Here is an 18,749-nt window from a genome sequence, read left to right on the forward strand (position 1 = left end):
TAGTCTTTACCACAGAGTTCCTTAAACCGGATTTTTCACAGGTGGTCACTATTGAATGTTCCTCATTTTCCAGCTGACTGACTGATGCCCTTGTGGTCTCATTTGCAGAAGTGTTGAAACTCACAGCTGAAACTAAAATTAGCAGGAGCCGTGCTTTGAATATATGAAGGGGTGTATAATTCTGCTTAGCAATACTACAGCAACAAATATTCTGGAAAAGCTCTGGGGGAAATAAATTCTGATCTGGAGGCAGACTTTATTAGGAGTGTGCAGTCAGCCAAGAGCTATCCTTTGGAAAAAGCAGGAGAAAAAGTTTTTCACTCATTGCTTGGGTGCTGGACATTGTGTGCATTCAGCGTGGTAGGGATTCTAATGGAAGGGCGCTGTGAGGTTATATAAAGTAACTTCTGTTACAGATGCAGAGAAGTAGAACTGAGATTACAAAGACAATTCTGGCCCATCTTCACTGTGAGTATTTAACTTTGCATTGGAAGATTTGGTGGGGGTTGGAGACAGAGGACCTCCAGGGGCCTGTTCCTATTTCCAGTGCTAAAAGAGAAGGTCCATTCCCCACAAACCTCATAGAAACTACTACATGTTACTTTGGGAGGGGTGGTGACAGTTATACCTGTGCTTAGGCCAGTGTTTGCCTCCCCATTAAGGGAACTAGAAAGCAACCACTTCATAGTTCCTGACACCACTGGAGAGCAAACCTAGCACTTTTAAAGCAGGAAGAGTAAGGGGAAATTTTTGCCAGAGGACAGCATATAAGCAGTGTCTGGTGGCAGACTGCTGGCTCAGGGTTTCTTACCTAGTTTTGTTTGTCCTCTGAATGAGAAGGTCACAAGGATGACAGAGATTTGAAAAGCTATACATCTCTGTTTCACAATAATCACTTTACTGTTTTGTTTTTTGTTTGGGTCTTTTTTTCCCTCAAGGAGGAGCTTTGCCATCTCTCTCCACCCCAAGAAGGGGGCAGTAAGAGCAAAGTGAGTGGCTGGGGTGAAGTGGCATGTCTGATGCTGTGGCAGGCGGGAGAGGTAGGTGGGAAGAAGCTGTGTGGGAAAGGGGCATAAAGCTGAGGCAACAGCAAAAGGAGCGCCATGCTGCTGCTGCCTGTCTTCCTCTGCTGTCTCAGTTGCTCCATGCAACCTCTTAGTCCTGTGCTACTCTGGCATTTAATCACAATTGGTAATTCTTTTGAGAGCAAGCTCATGATGGGTCATACTTATGGCTGTATTCGATTATCAGTTGCAGTTACCAGCCAAAATTATCAGTCCCAGTGCTGCACCTGTAGAATAATACTGACGATGTCCTACTGAGATGCTACACCGGAAGCGTGAGTTAGGACTGATGCAAACAAGCTGAGCAGGGTGATGAGAAATGAGGTTGAGTCTGGCATTCTTCATCTGTAAAATGATGATGGTATACTTTCCTACCTGTTAGGCTGCCAGAAACATATCTTCCACCATCAGTGGAAGCAGTGAGCAGTGGAAACAGGAGAAGCACATAGTTTGCTACTTTTTCCATCACTTATTTCCTTCCTTTCTTTACCTGTTCTATCCAGAATCCCTTTTTCCAACTTTCTTTGGCCTTGTTCTCTCTTGGATTCGTCACCACTATACTCAGAACATTTAAAAAAAAAGCTAGAACAACCAAAAATTTTTAAAGCAGAAGAGTAGCTATTTTGGATTGCCTCCCTCCTTAATTTTTGCTGGATAACCTCACACAATCACCATCATCATCACCATTTTTAGAAGGCTGGAGTCTCACACAGCCTGATGCTACAGCTGCCCTTTCCCCATCGGAGGGCAGCAGTACACACACCAAACGGCATTTCTTTCACATTTTCATCTCGACACAAAACAAGCTGGTAGCAAAAAGTTCTCTTCCCTTTAAACTGAGTGTATCACTTCTGACACTGCAAGTGGAAAAGAGAAAAAGAAAAGGAAAGAGGAAAAGAGAAAAAGAAAGAAAAAGCTCCTGGGGCACTGATGCCAATGAAGTAATATTTTATGCCTGTGAATTAACAGTGAGCCAAAGCTGTCTCTTATGTACTGCATTTGCTGTTGAGAAAAAAAAAGAAAAAAAAACCCCAAAACCTGCTTCACTTTGTATGTCTAAGGGAAGAGAAACTTTTCTTGTTTTTATCTCAACATGCAATATCTAGTTGAGAGAAAGAGTTTGAAAGCAAGCACAGCTGACATACAAAGCCTGGACAACATTAGTGATTTTAAACAGCACAGACTGTGTCTTTCATCCTAGGCCCAATATCAGAAAAACTGTGGGTTTTAACCTTTTAAGAATTTTGGTCACCATTCTAGTATGGATCAGGCCCACCTTACCATTAACTCTCAGTTCCCTCTGTTTGCATACCTGAGTCTATGCACTCTCAATGTATATGTTTGACAGTAAGCTCACCCTGGTATGAAAAATTCTGATTTATACATTTATTCATCCATCACTCCTAGCATGAACGGATCCTTCTGCGAAGTCTGAGCAGGTGAATGCTTTGTTTTGTTTTGTTTGTTAACCAGGTTGAAAAACTAGGGTAGAAAGAATAAGATTGTTTCTGTCATTTAGAAGCCAATGCTTTGAGATAGAATCATAGAATCACAGAATCACAGAATGGTAGGGGTTGGAAGGGTCCTCTGGAGATCATCTAGTCCAACCCCCCTCCTTGAGCAGGCACATCTAGAGCAGGGGGCACAGGAATGTGTCCAGGCAGATTCTGAATGTCTCCAGGAAAGGAGACTCCACAACCTCCCTGGGCAGCCTGTGCCACTGCTCTAGCACCCTCACAGGAAAGAAGTTTTTCCTCATATTGAGGTGGAACTTCCTGTGTTCCAACTTGTGCCCATTGCCCCTTGGCCTGTCGTTGGGCACCACTGAAAAGAACCTAGTCCCATCATCCTGACACCCACCCTTCACATATTTATAGGTATGTATGAAATCCCCCCTCAGTCTCCTCTTCTCCAGGCTGAACACACTCAAGTCTCTCAGCCTTTCCTCATAAGGGAGATGCTCCAGTCCCCTGACCATCTTGGTGGCTCTCAGCTGGACTTGCTCAATCAGTTCCACGTCCTTCTTGAACTGGGGGTTGCAAAGCTGGACACAGTACTCCAAACGTGGTCTCAGTAGGGCAGAGTAGAGGGGGAGGGTAACCTCTCTTGACCTGCTGGCCACACTCCTTTTAATGCAGCCCAGGACACCACTGGCCTTCTTGGCCACAAGGGCACAGTGCTGGCTCATGGTCAGCTTGCTGTCCACCAGCAATCCCAGGTCCTTCTCAACAGAGCTGCTTTCCAGTATTTCAGCCCCCAGCCTGTACTGGTGCCTGGGCTTGTTCCTCCCCAGGTGCAGGACCTTGCACTTGCTCTTGTTAAATTTCATGAGGTTCCCCTTGGCCCATCTCTCCAGCCTGTCCAGGTCTCGCTGGATGACAGCACAGCCTTCTGGTGTATCAACCACTCCTCCCAGCCTGGTATCATCAGGGAACTTGCTGAGGTTATACTCTATTCCATCATTCAGGTCATTGCTGAATATGTTGAACAGGACTGGACCCAGCACAGACCCCTGGGGAACACCACTAGTGACAGGTATTTTCAGTAAATCCATTTTCCTCACGTTGATTTATCAGATTAGTAGTAAGGAAAAAAAATTAAGACTTGTTTTGATATAACTATCTTACCTTTTTGAAGACAGTACTTGTATTCCTGTAGCTACCCTCACATTTTCATTGGTTTCTAATACACATTTCATATTAGCTGCAAACTTCTTTTCTGGTAAAACAGGAACAATGCAAATCCCACCCCTTCAATACTACTCTCAGATTCACAGCTTCTAGAGCTGATGTGCTGCCTTAGTCTCCTTGAATACTTGCTTCTTTGGAGATGGTGATTGCTTATATATATTTATTAGTTCTCTCCATAAAGGAATTGTACTAAAACTGATCCCTTGGGATGCACAAGCTGCTGGTCCATGAAGAAGAGCCAAGCAGAAAGGCATTACACACCACTGTGGCTAACCACTGCCTTATTGCTCCATTTTCTTACCCTGCTGGTTATGAATGTAGCAGATAACATTGGCTTTCTTAAAACACCCAGGACAAGGTGACTTAATGAAGACATCTGCAATGAGGATGTCTCCACATTTTGAGGCAACCGTCTGGAACCTCACTGTAGTCCATGGGAAGAAAAAGGTTCTGTGTCAGTTTGTCGCTTCCTAAAGCAAATGATTCATGGGTTGGGTGAGTCATACCACAAATTACCTCTTTTATTTTTTTCTCCATGACTATAAGACCCTCAAGTTATCACCTCACACAATGTAGCTATCCAAATTTAGTTTCTAATCTCACTCTTGATTACTGAAGCATCCAGGAATCATGAATGAGAAGATGCCATTTCGTTGCTTCCAACAACAGCCAGAAAGAGCTGTTCCAGAAACAGCTTCCCATACAGGAAAGGAACAGGACTGTTTTCTGAAAGTTTTATTTGTTACAGCAAGAAAGGTAAAGGCTTAGAAAGGACAAAGAACAACTATTATATAATACAACAATTTTAGACTCGTGTATAGTAAAATTATTGTATTATGCTCAAGTATGGAGGGAGAAGTGTGATTTAATTGGAATTAATGGGTTAAATCAAACTACTGACTTGGAGATTAAATGGGTTGAGACAAACTGCAGGAAGGAAAAGCAACAACAGTCTGCAAAAAGAGCAACAATAGCATACAAAAACAAATGAGAGAGGATAGTCTTTATGGCATTATTTGTAACGCGGCACTAAGGCAAATATTTAAAGATGATCTCTTTTTTCCTATTATGTAAGACTACTTCCAAAGAGGTTTATTGGGCAATATTTTCTCATGAACTGGGTAAGCAAAGTAGCTAAAGAAATTCTGAGTGCAAGTGGAATATACTGAATTGGAATATATCAATAGTCCTGTTAAGAATGTAAGTGTATTCATAGATTATTTCTAAGCCAGCATGTTGTTAGTGAACAGGAAGCTAGAGAAAAGTCCCGAATTTTAATGTTTTTTATATATATACACACACACACATATGTATATACATACATATTTAGATACATTATATACATTTAAATGGTGAAGTGGAAAAACATGTAGATTCTCTTTTAAAACTGATCAAAAACCTTCCATGTATTTCTTAAGAGGATGATGAAACTTGTGCAAACCTAAGGCTTATACAGAAAAAAAGCAGCACAGTTTTACAGGGTGCCTCCTGTCTTCCAGTGTCCCCCTGTCTTACCTCTGGTCTCAGAACCCAATTCAGGCAACCAGCTTGTGAAATCCTTCCTCCTGAGGGCCTCTGGGTGTAACTTTCAGGTCTCTCCTTGTGCCTTCACCTACAGGGACACTTGCCCTGATACAGAATCACAGAATCACAGAATCCCAGGTTGGAAGGGACCTCAGGGATCATCTAGTCCAACCTTTCTAGGAAAAGCGCAGTCTAGACAAGATGGCCCAGCACCCTGTCCAGACAACTCTTGAAAGTGTCCAACGTGGCCGAGTCAGCCACTTCCCTGGGGAGATTATTCCAATGGGTGACTGTCCTCACTGTGAAAAATTTTCCTCTGGTGTCCAATCAGAATCTCCTCAATATGTCCTGTTCTACTTCTTCCCAAGGAGAAGGTCATGGTCTTTATAATATATAATTTATACTATTTGTATGCCATCATATGGAACAAAAGATGTTAGCTCTAGATCATAGTCCATGCTGCAGACAAATTATTTCAAGTCCTGTTGGTTTTTCTGTTTTCCCCCCTTTGCAACATCTTATCAACTGAAAAATACCTCTGAAGATGCAGTCTGTCATTTTTGCATCTTCCAAAAAATGTTCACTCATTGCCCAAGTCACCTACCTTGTCTTCTCAGCTAATAGCAGTGCTCTGTCACAACCTTTTGTGTGACTGGGGTTCTCAGAACAGGGCTGTTCTTACCTTATCCGTTATAAAGTTAGTGTTAATTAGGAGGTCTCACTGCTATCCAGGGTTTCTGCTTCCTCTACATACACTTGAAGATAAACCTTTTGCCTCTCTCAGCTCTACAGTCTAAGAAATGCAAAGAATGGGTGGAAGAAAGAAGACAAAATTCTCGTATTGTACTGAGTGAAATGCGTTAAAGAAAAAGTGCACAGCTTGTTTAGGACAGTACACGGCAGAGCCTTAAACTTGTAGCCTCAGTGAAGAGCACTTCTGTCTTGCTATCTGCCTTGTGTAATGAGACTGATATCATCATGACTTAAATATAAGTTTTTTACAAAATCTGAAGTACTGACACATTAACATAATTTTCCACAGCCTTTCAAGAGGGTTTATGAAATACTGTTACACTTATGCCAGATAAATTAATGAAGAACAAGTAGAATAGGGTGCAGATACACATAATATGAAGAGCTGAAAGGAGATCTGTTTAAGGAGAAAGTGAAAAAAGCTACAGATTAACTCAAATAAGATTTTGATTTCAATAGCTGGTTTTGCTTGTGTAATGTTATGTAATTGTTTTCAGGTCTGACTCTTAACATTCACATCTAAATGCATACACCCAACACCCAACAACGACTGTTGAAGTACCATTGTTTGGATGTTAATTTGGATGGAGAAAAACTATATGTACATTGACTTTGAAATGGTCTAATTGCAGTTACTGTCCTCATGAGTCTTTTGCACCTTCTGCACTAGGCTATTTTGAGCAGCTACTGAGCTGCAGGTCAGGAAACCAAAGACGGTACAGCTGGGCCTTGGCAGCCTGGAAGAACCTCACAGCTGGCTGCCCACCCTTCTCTGATGCTGGTGCTGGTGCTACTGAGACCAGCTCTCATCACTACCACAAAATAATGCCATTATCACTCTCTCTTTGTTGTTTTTGTTGTTGTTTTTGTCTTGTTTGGTTTGGTTGGTTGATGAGGTAGTCTTTTGTCAGCCAGGTGATCATGGTGTGACTTGGTTTGTATAATCAGTGGGGAGAGGGAGATTTCTCTAGTGTGTGATGCAATTGCCTAAGGTTGGTGATTAATATCAAGGTGTGCGTCTACTGTACCTTGCTAAACATAATTGTATTTTATATTCTAGATCATGCCAAATATGGCAAGAGGCTAAGACCCTCCCTCAGTCTCCATGTCTTGGTTTCAGGCTGCAGGAAGGTGACTGATTAATAAACTTTTTTTTTTTTTGGCCCAAGCACAGTTCAAAAAAGCTAATGATTTATTGAAACCAAATACTGGATCCTTCCACCCACTCTCTTATTTTATCAGCTGTTGTATTCCAGGTTGTTTTTTAAAGAAAGGAAGCAAGCAAGCACTCTCAACTACTTGTACAGTAGTTTATATATGAAAATTAGTTTATCTGAGTCTCTCCATTCCTTTTAAATACTGGACCAGCTCCACAGGTGCAATAGTTTCTCTTTCTCTTTTTTTTTTTTCTCAATTTTTGCTTTTATTTTATTAATTTATTTCTTCTCTTTCTGGACAAAATCACAAATTCCAGTCATGTCAGACATGCATGAATAGTTACAGTATTGCTTTACCTCGACTTTGCAGACAAACAGGGCCTTTTCTTCTGCTTGTGAATAAAGGTACAGGTCCCAAGTACAACTTGGGGGTACCCCTGGCAGTGGCAGTGGTGAATTTTGCCTCTGTGCCTACTTGCACCTACCATAGAAGGTAGCATCCTATCCCTCAATCCTGCTACAAAATCCTTTCACCTGTCATATTAGGGGTCCATCCAACTCAGTTGAGCTGTCATGCATTTGTTCAAGCCACAGACTCAGACCTAACTTCAAGTACTCTCCCAGTTGCAAAAACTTCCTTGGGAGCAGGCTCAGATCAGTACCTCTGCACAGGCAGTTAGGAACTGCATCTGCACACTCCCTGAACTGGCTGCATTACCCCAAAAAACACTTTTTATGAACTCCTGGGTAGAGAGGTTGTTGTGTTTTAACCCCAGCTGGCAACTAAGCACCACACAGCCACTCACTCACTCCCCACCAGTGGGATGGGGGAGTGAATCAGGAGGGTAAAAGTGAGAAAACTTGTGGAGTGAGATAAAGACAGTTTAATTATTGAAATAAAAACCAATAAAATCAAATCAAATCAAATAAAAATTATAATAAAGCAAAACAACGAAAAAAGAGAGGGGAACAAAACTCAGGAAAAAACAAGTGATGCAACTGTTCACCACCCACTGGCTGATGCCCAGCCGGTCCCCAAGCAGTGATCGCTGCCCCTTGGCCAACTCCCCCCAGTATATATACTAAGCGTGATGTCACATGATATGGAATATCCCTTCGGCCAGTTTGGGTCAGCTTTCCTGGCTGTGCCCCCTCCCGGCATCTTGTGCATCTCTGGCCTTCTCAGTCAGTAGAACATAAGAAGCTGAAAAGTCCTTGACTTAGTATAAACACTGCTTACCAACAACCAAAACATCAGGGTGTTATCATCATCATTATTCTCATACTAAATCCAAAGCACAGCACTGTACCAGCTACTAGGAAGAAAACTAACTCTACCCCAGCCAAAACCAGGCCAATATCCACCCCTTATTCTATACCATCTACATCATGCCCAGCTCTCATACTTTCCAATACATTTCAATTAATCACCACCACTTTTCCTGTCTTTTGATTTATACACACAGACAACCCTTTCTTAGCCTATGGGCCGTCTCTCTGAAGTGTCTGCTGAGTTAATTTAGTCCATGAGTTTAGGCTCCATCTGTCATAACAGTCCTTCAGGGCAGGAGAGGTGGTGTGTGGTGTTGGATTGTTGTATGCTGAAGCCAGTTCTGGTTCCATCACTGCTGCCCTTTGCTTGGTTTCATCAAAATTTATTCTTCATTCAGCTGGGCGATTCTTATAGTAATAGCATTGATATGGCATAATGCAACCATGAAAGTGATGACATACAGTATTATATAGTAATTAATATCACACAGTTCAAATCATTGCCTATTCTCACTCAGAATCAAATCCCCTTGAGCTACACATCGGACTTCCTCATCCCTCTGCATCACCCACCAGGTGCACCCAGGTCCTTGAGCAAAAGCAAGCCCATGAATGGGTTTGCCTTTGTCCAAGGCAGGAGTAACTCAGACTGTTTTCCCCAGCAGATTTTTTGCGTGCACTACAGGGACTTTATCCCCCTCTACAGTACATAGAAGTTCTGACTGGGCAGGGCCAGCTTGGTTGGCAGATCCCCTAGTGTTGACTAACAAGGTGCCCTTTGCTAAGTGTGTATCCCGATGTTTAATTATCCCACCCCATATTGCTCTCAGTGTAGTCTTTAACAGTCTGTTGTACTGTTCAATTTTCCCAGAGGCTGGTGCAAGATAGGGGATGTGATACTCGAGCCCACTCAATGCCGTGCTCTTTGGCCCAGCTGTCTATGAGGTTGTTTCGGAAATGAGTCCCGTTGTCTGACTCAATTCTCTCTGGGGTGCCGTGTCGCCACAGGACTTGTTTTTCGAGGCCCAGGACAGTGTTCTGGGCAGTGGTGTGGGGGACGGGATATGTTTCCAGCCAGCCGGTCATTTCTTCCACCATTGTAAGCACATGGCGCTTGCCTTGGCTGGTCTGTGGGAGTGTGATATAGTCACTCTGCCAGGCCTGCCCATATTTATATTTCAGCCGTCGTCCCCCATACCACAGAGGCTTTACTCACTTTACTTGCTTGATTGCGGCACGTGCTTCACATTCGTGGATAACCTGTGCAATAACATCCATGGTCAAGTCCACCCCTTGATCATGAGCCTGTCTGTATGTCACATCTCTTCCTTGATGGCCTGAGGTGTCATGGGCCCACTGAGCTAGAAATAATTCACCCTTATGTTGCCAGTCCAGATCCAACTCAGTCCAACTCAGCCACTTCAATCTCAGCAGCCTGATCCACCTGCTGGTGGAGATTTTGATGTTCTTCAGTGGCCCGACTCTTGGGTACATGAACATCTATGTGGCATACTTCCACAAGCAGGTTCTCTACCCGGGCAGCAACATCTTGCCACAATGTGGCAGCCCAGATGGGTTTGCCTCTGTGCTGCCAGTTGTTCTGCTTCCAGTGCTGTAACCACCCCCACAGGACATTTGCCACCATCCAGGAGTCAGTACAGAGACAGAGCACTGGCCACTTTTCCCGTTCAGCGATGTCTAAGGCCAGCTGGATGGCCTTTACCTCTGCAAACTGGCTCGATTCACCTTCTCCTTCAGCAGTTTCTGTGACTTGCCGTATAGGACCTCATAGAGCAGCCTTCCATCTCTGGTGCTTTTCTACAATACTATGGATCCATCAGTCAACAGGGTATATTGTTTCTCATTTTCTGGCCGTTGCTTATGCAATGGGCCTCTTTGGCACACATCACCTCCTCCTCTGGTGATATTCCAAAGTCTTTGCTTTCTGGCCAGTCCATGATCACTTCCAAGATTCTTGGGTGACTCGGGTTTCCTATTTGAGCCTCTTGGGTGATCAATGTGACCCACTCATTCCATGTAGCATCAGTTGCATGGTGTGTAGAGGGGCTGTCTTATTTGAACATCCAGCCCAGCACCGGCAGTCGGGGTGCCAGGAGCAGCTGTGTTTCAGTACCAACCACTTCTGAAGCAGATCGAACCCCTTCTGGGGTTGGAGTATCCGCGGTGCCTGTTGCCACGGTTGGAATAGCTGCAGTGCCTTTTGGTTTATTTTCCTTCTCTTCTCCCTGAAGGTGCTGCATAATACTAAGCAGTGTTTGGTAGATACTAGCCAAGGCCCAGCACAGTGCATTAAGTTGTGCCTCTTTGGAATAACCACAGCATTTTTTTTTTTTTTTTTTTTGCAAGCATTCTATCATTTCATCAGGATCCTGTAGTTTTCAGGAGTGAAATTCCAGACCACTGGAGCTGAGAAGTTCTCCAAGTACTTGCCTGTATTCTCCCACATGCCATGCCACCCATGACCACCCATCCTCAGGGTAGTTGTCAGTTATTTTTCTAAATAGTTGTTTAACCCTAAACAAGACCTGAGACACATTCAGGACATATAGCAATAGGAGCATGTGGCCTGGACCTCCCAAGGATATTAAAAATTCTTGACAGCTGGTGTAACTAGGAAGAAGAGAAGGTGAAAGAACGGGGGGGGAAGCGTGTGTCATCTCCCCCCCACCCACTTCTTCCCCATAGATCAGTTCTCTGGGACCTGGTTCTGGAGAAAATGTGGAGAGTGTCATTATTAATAATTTCCGAGAGATGGCGCCCGAGGTACAGAGATGACAGCAATAACAACTACAACTAATAAATTAGGTTTTTTTACCAGTAACATTATCATAGCATAAATCGATGTTACATAGTACAGTAAAATGATAATCCTGACCCATCTCCCAGAAGTGATAAACAGGACCTCAGGGAATATATACCACAAGTGAGGATTCCCATAATACTACGATGCAAACAAATAAAAAACCATTGTGCCCAGTGACTATTAAGCTAACATAATGGATGCTTATAAAAATTTATTTTAACATGCTCCGTCAGATCTGTCATTATGTCAAACCCTTTGAGTCCCATGCTGGGCACCAAAAAGGAATGTCCTGGTTTAACCCCAGCCAGCAACTCAGCATCACCCAGCCACTTGCTCGCTCCCCCTCGGTGGGATGGAGGAGAGAATCAGAAGGGTAAAAGTGAGAAAATTTGTGGGGTGAGGTAAGAACAGTTTATTAATTGCAATAATAGTAACAATAATAACAACAACAACAATAATAATACATTGTAATGAAAAGGAAAACAATGAAAAAGAGAGAGAAACAAAACTCAGGAAAAAAACAAGTGACGCAACTGCTCACCACCCACCGACTGATGCCCAGCCGGTCCCCAAGCAGTGATCGCTGCTTCCCCTGGCCAGCTCCCCCCAGTTAATACACTGGGCATGATGCCACATTGTATATGGACTATCCCTTTGGCCAGTTTGGGTCAGCTTTCCTGGCTGTGCCCCCTCCCAGCTTCTTGTGCACCCAGCAGAGCATGGGAAGCTGAAAAGTCCTTGACTTAGTATAAACACTGCTTAGCAACAACTAAAGCATCAGTGTGTTATCACATTACTCTCATGCTAAGTCCAAAACACAGCACTGTACCAGCTACTGGGGAGAAAATTAACTTTATCCCAGCCAAAACCAGGGCAGAGGTCCACAAACATAATGAAAACTGAGCATGAGGCCAAGGTACAGAAAGCCATGAAAAGCATGACTCAGATGAAACATAAGCAATTCCATTCCCAGTACGTGATTCATCTGAACTCCACATAACTATTTAGGCAGCCTAAACAGTAGCAAAGTGTGCTGGTTTTGGTTGGGATATAGTTAAGTTTCTTCACTGTAACTGCTATGGGACTGTGTTTTGCATTTGTGCTGAAAACCATGTTGAAAACACAGGGATGATTTAAATATTGCTGAGCAGTGCTTACAGAGTCAAGGTCTTTTCTGGCGAGCAGGTTGTGAGTGCACAAGGAGTTCGGAGGGGACACAGCCAGGACAACCGACCCAATCTGACCAAATGGATATTCCATACCGTAAGGCGTCATGCTCAGCATATAAAGCTGGGGGAAGAAGAAGAAAGGGGGGGGATATTCAGAGAGATGGCACTTGTCTTCCCAAGTAACCGTTATGTGTGATGGAGCCCTGCCTTCCTGGAGATGGCTGAACACCTGCCTGCCCATGGGAAGCAGTGAGGGAATTCCTTGTTTTGTTTGGCTTGCTTGCACAGTTTTTGCTTTACCTGTTAAACAGTCTTTATCTCAACCCATGAGTTTTCTCACTTTTACTCTTCCAATTGTCTCCCCCATCCCACCATGGGGGAGTGAGCAAGCGGCTGTGTGGTGCTTGGTTGCCGGTTGGGGCTTAAACCATGGCACAGAGTTTGGAGGCTTTCAAACCTCCATAGGTAAAGCTCCTTCATATCAAATGTTCTGCCAATGCACATATTGAAGGCAACTAAATGACATGTCTCAGTACCTATTTCAAGCTTAAATCTGTTTGACATTCATAAAGTAGTCACCCTTAGTGATGAAAGCCCAGAACATGACACAGTTTCATTCCAAAACCTGGCCACAAGAGGAGGAAGTGGTGGCCTGACCTAATTATATATAATAGCTTGGTGGTTAGTACACTGCTGAAGAAGTAGGGCACCTGAAGTTCAGTGCTCTCATGAGCCTGGGAGGGGAATCAGATGTGTACCTCATGTCTCGTCTCTAATCATGCCTGCTCTGCAGGGAAAGAGCAAGACAGTCCCTCACAGCTGAAGGAAGGATTTAGCTGTGGATGTGAGGACAGAGGATAGGATGGTAAAACTCCGTCTTACTTGAATAGCTAAGTCAATGATTTAAAGAAGTGCCAAACTCCTGGTTGATAGTTCTCAGTTTTATGGTAATATCTATGGGCAAGCTTAATGTTTACTGCTGAATGCTGGAAACCCCACTGCACTGTGCCTACCTGTGTCTATCACTTTGTTGTGGTGTCCTGACCTTCTTTCAGGTGCAGGTGGTGAGGTCTTAAGATACTTTCAGTATGATTTGCTTTATCTTTCAACATTAGAATCAAAACATTTCATACAATTTATTCATTCAACCAAAGTAAAAGTCAGAGAGATGTTTATTTCAAGGAAATTCACAGCCCTCTCAATCTCCAAATGGTACAGCTACCAGTGGCTAACAGCTAAACTGAAGAGAAGAAATTAAGAGAGCATGTTTACATTCTTCATATGAGAAACAGTTTGTATCTGGTAGTGAAAACATATTTCTTTAGCATCAGGAATCATAATTTCTTAACTAACTTGCACTTGTGACAGGCTTTGTTTCTTTCAAAAACTGGTCTCCTTGTCTTTGGATAGTAAACCATCAGAGGAAGAATATTTCAAGCAAAATCTTTTTCATGTAAATTCCAGAAATCCTTTTCACTGTAACTATATTTTCGTTGTTCTCTTTAGCATAGGTACACACATTCGCATTCAGACATAGAATTGTAGAAACACTTGGGCTGGAAAAGACCCTTAAGACATCAAGTCCAACTGTTAAACTTGCACCGCCAAATCCACAAGTAAATCATGTCCCTAATCACATCTCCACATCTTTTAAATACCTCCAGGGATGGTGACTCAACCACTTCTCTGGGCAGCCTGGTCCAATGCTTGACAACCATTTTGGTGAAGAAATTTTTCCTAATATCCAATCTAAATACCCCCTAACGCAGCTTGAGGCCATTTCCACTTGTCCTATCACTTGTTACCTGGGAGAAGAGACCAACACCATCCTCGCTACAACTTCTTTTCAGGTAGTTGTAGAGAGCGATAAGGTCTCCCCTCAGCCTCCTCTTCTCCAGGCTAAACAACCCCCGCTACCTCAACCTTTCCTCAGAAGAGGAGAGCCTTCACCAACTTTGTTGCCCTTCTTTGGACATGCTCCAGCACCTCAATGTCCCTCTTGTAGTGAGGGGCCCAAAACTGCACACAGCACTCGAGGTGCAGCCTCACCAGGGCTGAGTACAGGGGCACAATCACCTCCCTACTCCTGCTGGCCACACTATTCCTGATACAAGCCAGGATGCTGTTGGCCTTCTTGGCCGCCTGGGCACGGTGCTGGCTCATGTTCAGGTGGCTGTCAGCCAGCACCCCTAGCTCCTTCTCTGCCAGGCAGCTCTCCAGCCACTCTTCCCCAAGCCTGTAGCGTTGCAAACTCATTGTTGTGATCCAAATGTAAGACCCAGCACTGAGCCTTGCATATGGGCACTTGCACACACCCACATAACAACACTCTAGCAATCACATGTATAAACACTCAGTCACACACACTGATAGATGCTCACATACACCACAGATACACACTAACATGCTGTCACCCTCACTCACTCAGGAAAACATACATACACAAGAACACACTGTCATTCACACAAACCTACTTACTCAGTAATACTGCGGCTGCTGCATCAGGGCTGAGCTTCTGGAGCCACCCGTCACTGGGCTTGGCCCTTGGCAGCAGTTCTTCTAACACGAAGGCCAGCTGCATGTTCAAGGTTAACTGCTGAGCTTGAGCATGGGAAGCCCATATTGCAAGTCACAGATCTGCAAGAAAAAATGAAAGGAGGATTTTGGTCATGTGGTGCCCATAAAAATGATTGCAAAATATTTCAGAAGTATATGAAATCTGCAAATAGGGGTTTTTTATGTTTTGAAAGTATTTAATATTAAAATAAACCCTCAACAGAAATGTAACTAAAGACAGGCAAGTGAGTCAGCAAGAAGGTATAAAATCATCAGGAAAGGCTGAGTTTGTTTTAATATGGGGATTACTGTAAACAATAGGAGTGCATGGTAACAATTTGTCACCCGTGTGGTTTGAAATATCATAACTGGTGTGAATAAGTGTATTAAAACTCAACTTTGGAGAGCTTTGTGGATGTTTGGGGTGTCACAAAGATATTGCAAAATGGGGATTTTAGATGGAAACAGGTATGGGAGCAACCAAACACAGCTCCTATGTGAAGAAAGGGATCTTGTCAAGCTGTTAGAGCTAAGCATCTGTGATGGTGATAGTTGCTTCTTACTGGCTAAGAAGTGTTCTCAGCCCCCAGTTTATTTGTCTCCCTTGCCTTCCACCCTGACCTGCTTGTTTGTCTCATCCACCTGTTATGTTTCACATCTCAGACTAAGTTCTTTTGAGCAGGGTCTGCCCTTTGCTGTTTGTTTCTACAGTCCCCGGGGAAGCCTGACTGATTTCCAGGCATTATCTCAATATGAATCACAAATTCGGATAGTGTCTGTACTAGAATGGCTTGTGGCACAGAGTAAGCATTGTCCTCAGGTACTGACAGGCTGACTTGGTAAAGGCATCCATCATTGCCCCAGCATTTGGTGCATTTGATTCTTCCGTGCGCTGTGAACCACTGCTCCAGGTTTTTAGGGCATGGAGAAGGGTGAGCAGCCTCCATTCTGTCTTCCCCACATCTGGCTTCAATGGTGGTATTCTGAGCAGAAGATTTTTGTCCCTCCTCCTCATTCAAACTTCCACTGGGTTGAAATACCCACTTTTCCTCACTTTTTCTCTTGTAACACTTATTTCTAATGCATTTGGATTCACTCCATGAATCCACTATTTGTTACACACACCATACACATGCTCCAGGGAGATGGTTCTAGAACTGTGGTCTTTCAACAGTAAAAGCACAGACACTTAAGCTTTAGTGCTTTAATAAATTCTTTGGTTTGTTTCTGGGATATCCCATAAAGTTCTAAAAAATTACTACTGTATGTAAAAAAGCAGTATACTTCTGTTTACGTGACTTTCTGCCATGAGACTCATGTCCACCACATTACAGCCCTTTGTTTTTTCTTATTTTCACCACTTTGATGTATTTAATGCATTGCTTCACAGCAATCAAAGTTCCAGCTTAAAATCCACTTGGAAAGCTGCACTGGTCATCCCATTGACAGAGCCACTGTCACAGAGCACTCTCAGCCAACAGCCCAACATCTGTCCTCCCCATCCCAAGAAAGCAATAAGGAAACTGTAAGCCAAGAAGATAATCAACATTTTGGGGGGGTTGTAAACAAAGATGGAGGTGAGATGTACCCCAATAAGGTGGCGGATATATCTTGATGCAGAAAGCTAAGTTATTTTATGGAGAAATTAATGGCAACTCATCAAGTCCCTGTCAAGTTTATGAAGGATAAGGCAAATCTTCCTTGGAGCTCTATGTCTGAGATTTCCTAATAATTGTGTTAGCCAGAAAAATCAGTTGCCTGTGGGAAACTGATAAAGACTCAGTGGAATGAGTTTGAGGAATGAACAAATTTATTGCAATTGCTCCCTCCTTCTGTGAAACAGAAAAAATCATGATTGCATAGATTTCCTTAAGGGATTCTCTGATGAAACGTTATTATTTCTGGGGTTTCACCTGTATTCAGTGTACTATAATCACTTCAACTGCTGCCCTGTACCATGCCTGATCAGAATGAAGTTACATCCAGAAAACAGTCAGCTGAGGATGACAAGACCCACATAAATGCAAAAGAAGAACAAGGAAGATATCAAAATAATCTGGTGTAGAAAGGCATGGAGAGAAGGATCTCTCCCTCAGTCTCTGATCCTACTTGTCTCTTTTTTTGGTAATGCTTTCTAGATATGGAAAGACATTTATGCCTGCTGCTACAGGTGTTATACATTAGTCAGGCCCCTGGGGTTTACATGGGCATACAGACTAAGAGTCAGCCAATCCTTTTCCCTCTGCTTTTACCACAGGTAAATTCAGACCTTTGAAAGCTCAGCACCCTTTTCCAGGTACTTTTCAGTCTGGCCTGATTCACTCAGAATCTGCCCTTAGTTACATGTTTGTCTCCAGAAGTATTTGGGCAGAGGATGGCTATGGAGAAAGGACAAGCCCTGGCCTGCCTGGGGGGATCAATTTTGTGCAGGCAACACAGTCAATAAAGCAAAAAGACGTGCATAAGACGGTAAGTGGAAACATGTGCTCAGCACTGACATATAAAGGAAATAAGACTGGCCTATAAACAACACATTTAACCATCTATGCATTTTTACAACCCAAGGTCTGTGGGACAGAGCTCATTTATGTTTGGTGTGTTCTGGGAATTAAGTTATTACTGCGTTTCCTTTGTGCCTCTCAGCTTCGAGTTCATATTACACCCCATCTAGTCAAGACTTTAGCGGCTTGTGTAGAATGGATTTACCCAACTCAGACCAGCTCCTCATGTGTCTCTTCACAGCTGGCAGCCTGCTAACAAAATTGTGTCCACTTTCCAAATGAAGTTTCATAAAATATTCAGTGATATCCCAGCCAGCAATATCCAGCCTGGAGAGAGCATGGGGTAAACAGTATCCTTCATATACAGGGACAGTGTGGGTAACACCATCCCTGCTGTTCATGGCTATTTCAGTAATACAGGCTGATGCACAGAGTGCCAGAGTTGCCTGGACTGCAATGTACATAACTGGCACCAAGAAGCCTTTGAACATGGTCTCTGCCATTTTTTCCTGGTTCTGCAGAGGATTAAGGGGGGCTTCAGTCAGCAGCACTGGCCTTTCACTGGCTTTGATTCTCAGCCCATACTCATAGACATGTCTCCAGATCCTTTCCATATCTTCCCAGCATGTAACTGTGCCATGGTCAGTTGGCTAATTCGAAGACAGGGCCCCTTTTCTGGACTGATCTTCTTCTCCAATTAACATTATTTCTGTCCAGCTCCCACCATCATACCTTTGACTTCTGCACAAACAACAATTGTTATAAAAACAAGACATTGGGCCGCTGTCACCTGCGATACCCACTTTGAATAACGCAGACCCATTGTCAAAGATTACAACTGGGACATCCAAGATGTTTGGGTCAAACATTCTTTGCAGAGTTGATGGCTCCCCAGAGTGGCTCTCTGGCACTGTTTGCCCGTTCCCCTTTTACAGGCTGGTCACCATTGCTAGTGAAGTCTTCTCAGGGATGTACAGCTCGCTGTTTCCAACATGTCTGCCCCAACTACCTCACAATGGCCAGTGATACAGTACATTTTCCTAGGAAGTTACCCGATCCCAGGCACTTCCCTGGACATGACCAGTGTAGCTTCTCCGTGACTCCAGCCAAAGGACTATCAATTTGTCAAGTCTGATCTACAGGTCATGGACCATGAATATATCCCTGTAATGAGCCTGAGAGTATTTTCTTCCTCAGAATAGGAAAGCATGTATTGCTAAATACATGCATGACAATAAT

The 18,749-nt window shown here is 43.5% G+C and overlaps 1 protein-coding gene across 1 annotated transcript; it reads right to left on the bottom strand.

The window, feature by feature from the left end:
- Nucleotides 1-17,680: 17,680 nt before the first annotated feature.
- Nucleotides 17,681-18,240, bottom strand: LOC142051912 (actin, cytoplasmic 1-like). The gene is given in 2 exon segments (XM_075081699.1): nucleotides 17,681-18,216; nucleotides 18,219-18,240. Coding segments are annotated over 2 exon segments (558 nt in total).
- Between the last annotated feature and the right edge of the window lie 509 nt (nucleotides 18,241-18,749).

Source organism: Phalacrocorax aristotelis, chromosome 1 (assembly GCF_949628215.1).
Source record: "Phalacrocorax aristotelis chromosome 1, bGulAri2.1, whole genome shotgun sequence".
NCBI classification, from domain to species: domain Eukaryota; kingdom Metazoa; phylum Chordata; class Aves; order Suliformes; family Phalacrocoracidae; genus Phalacrocorax; species Phalacrocorax aristotelis.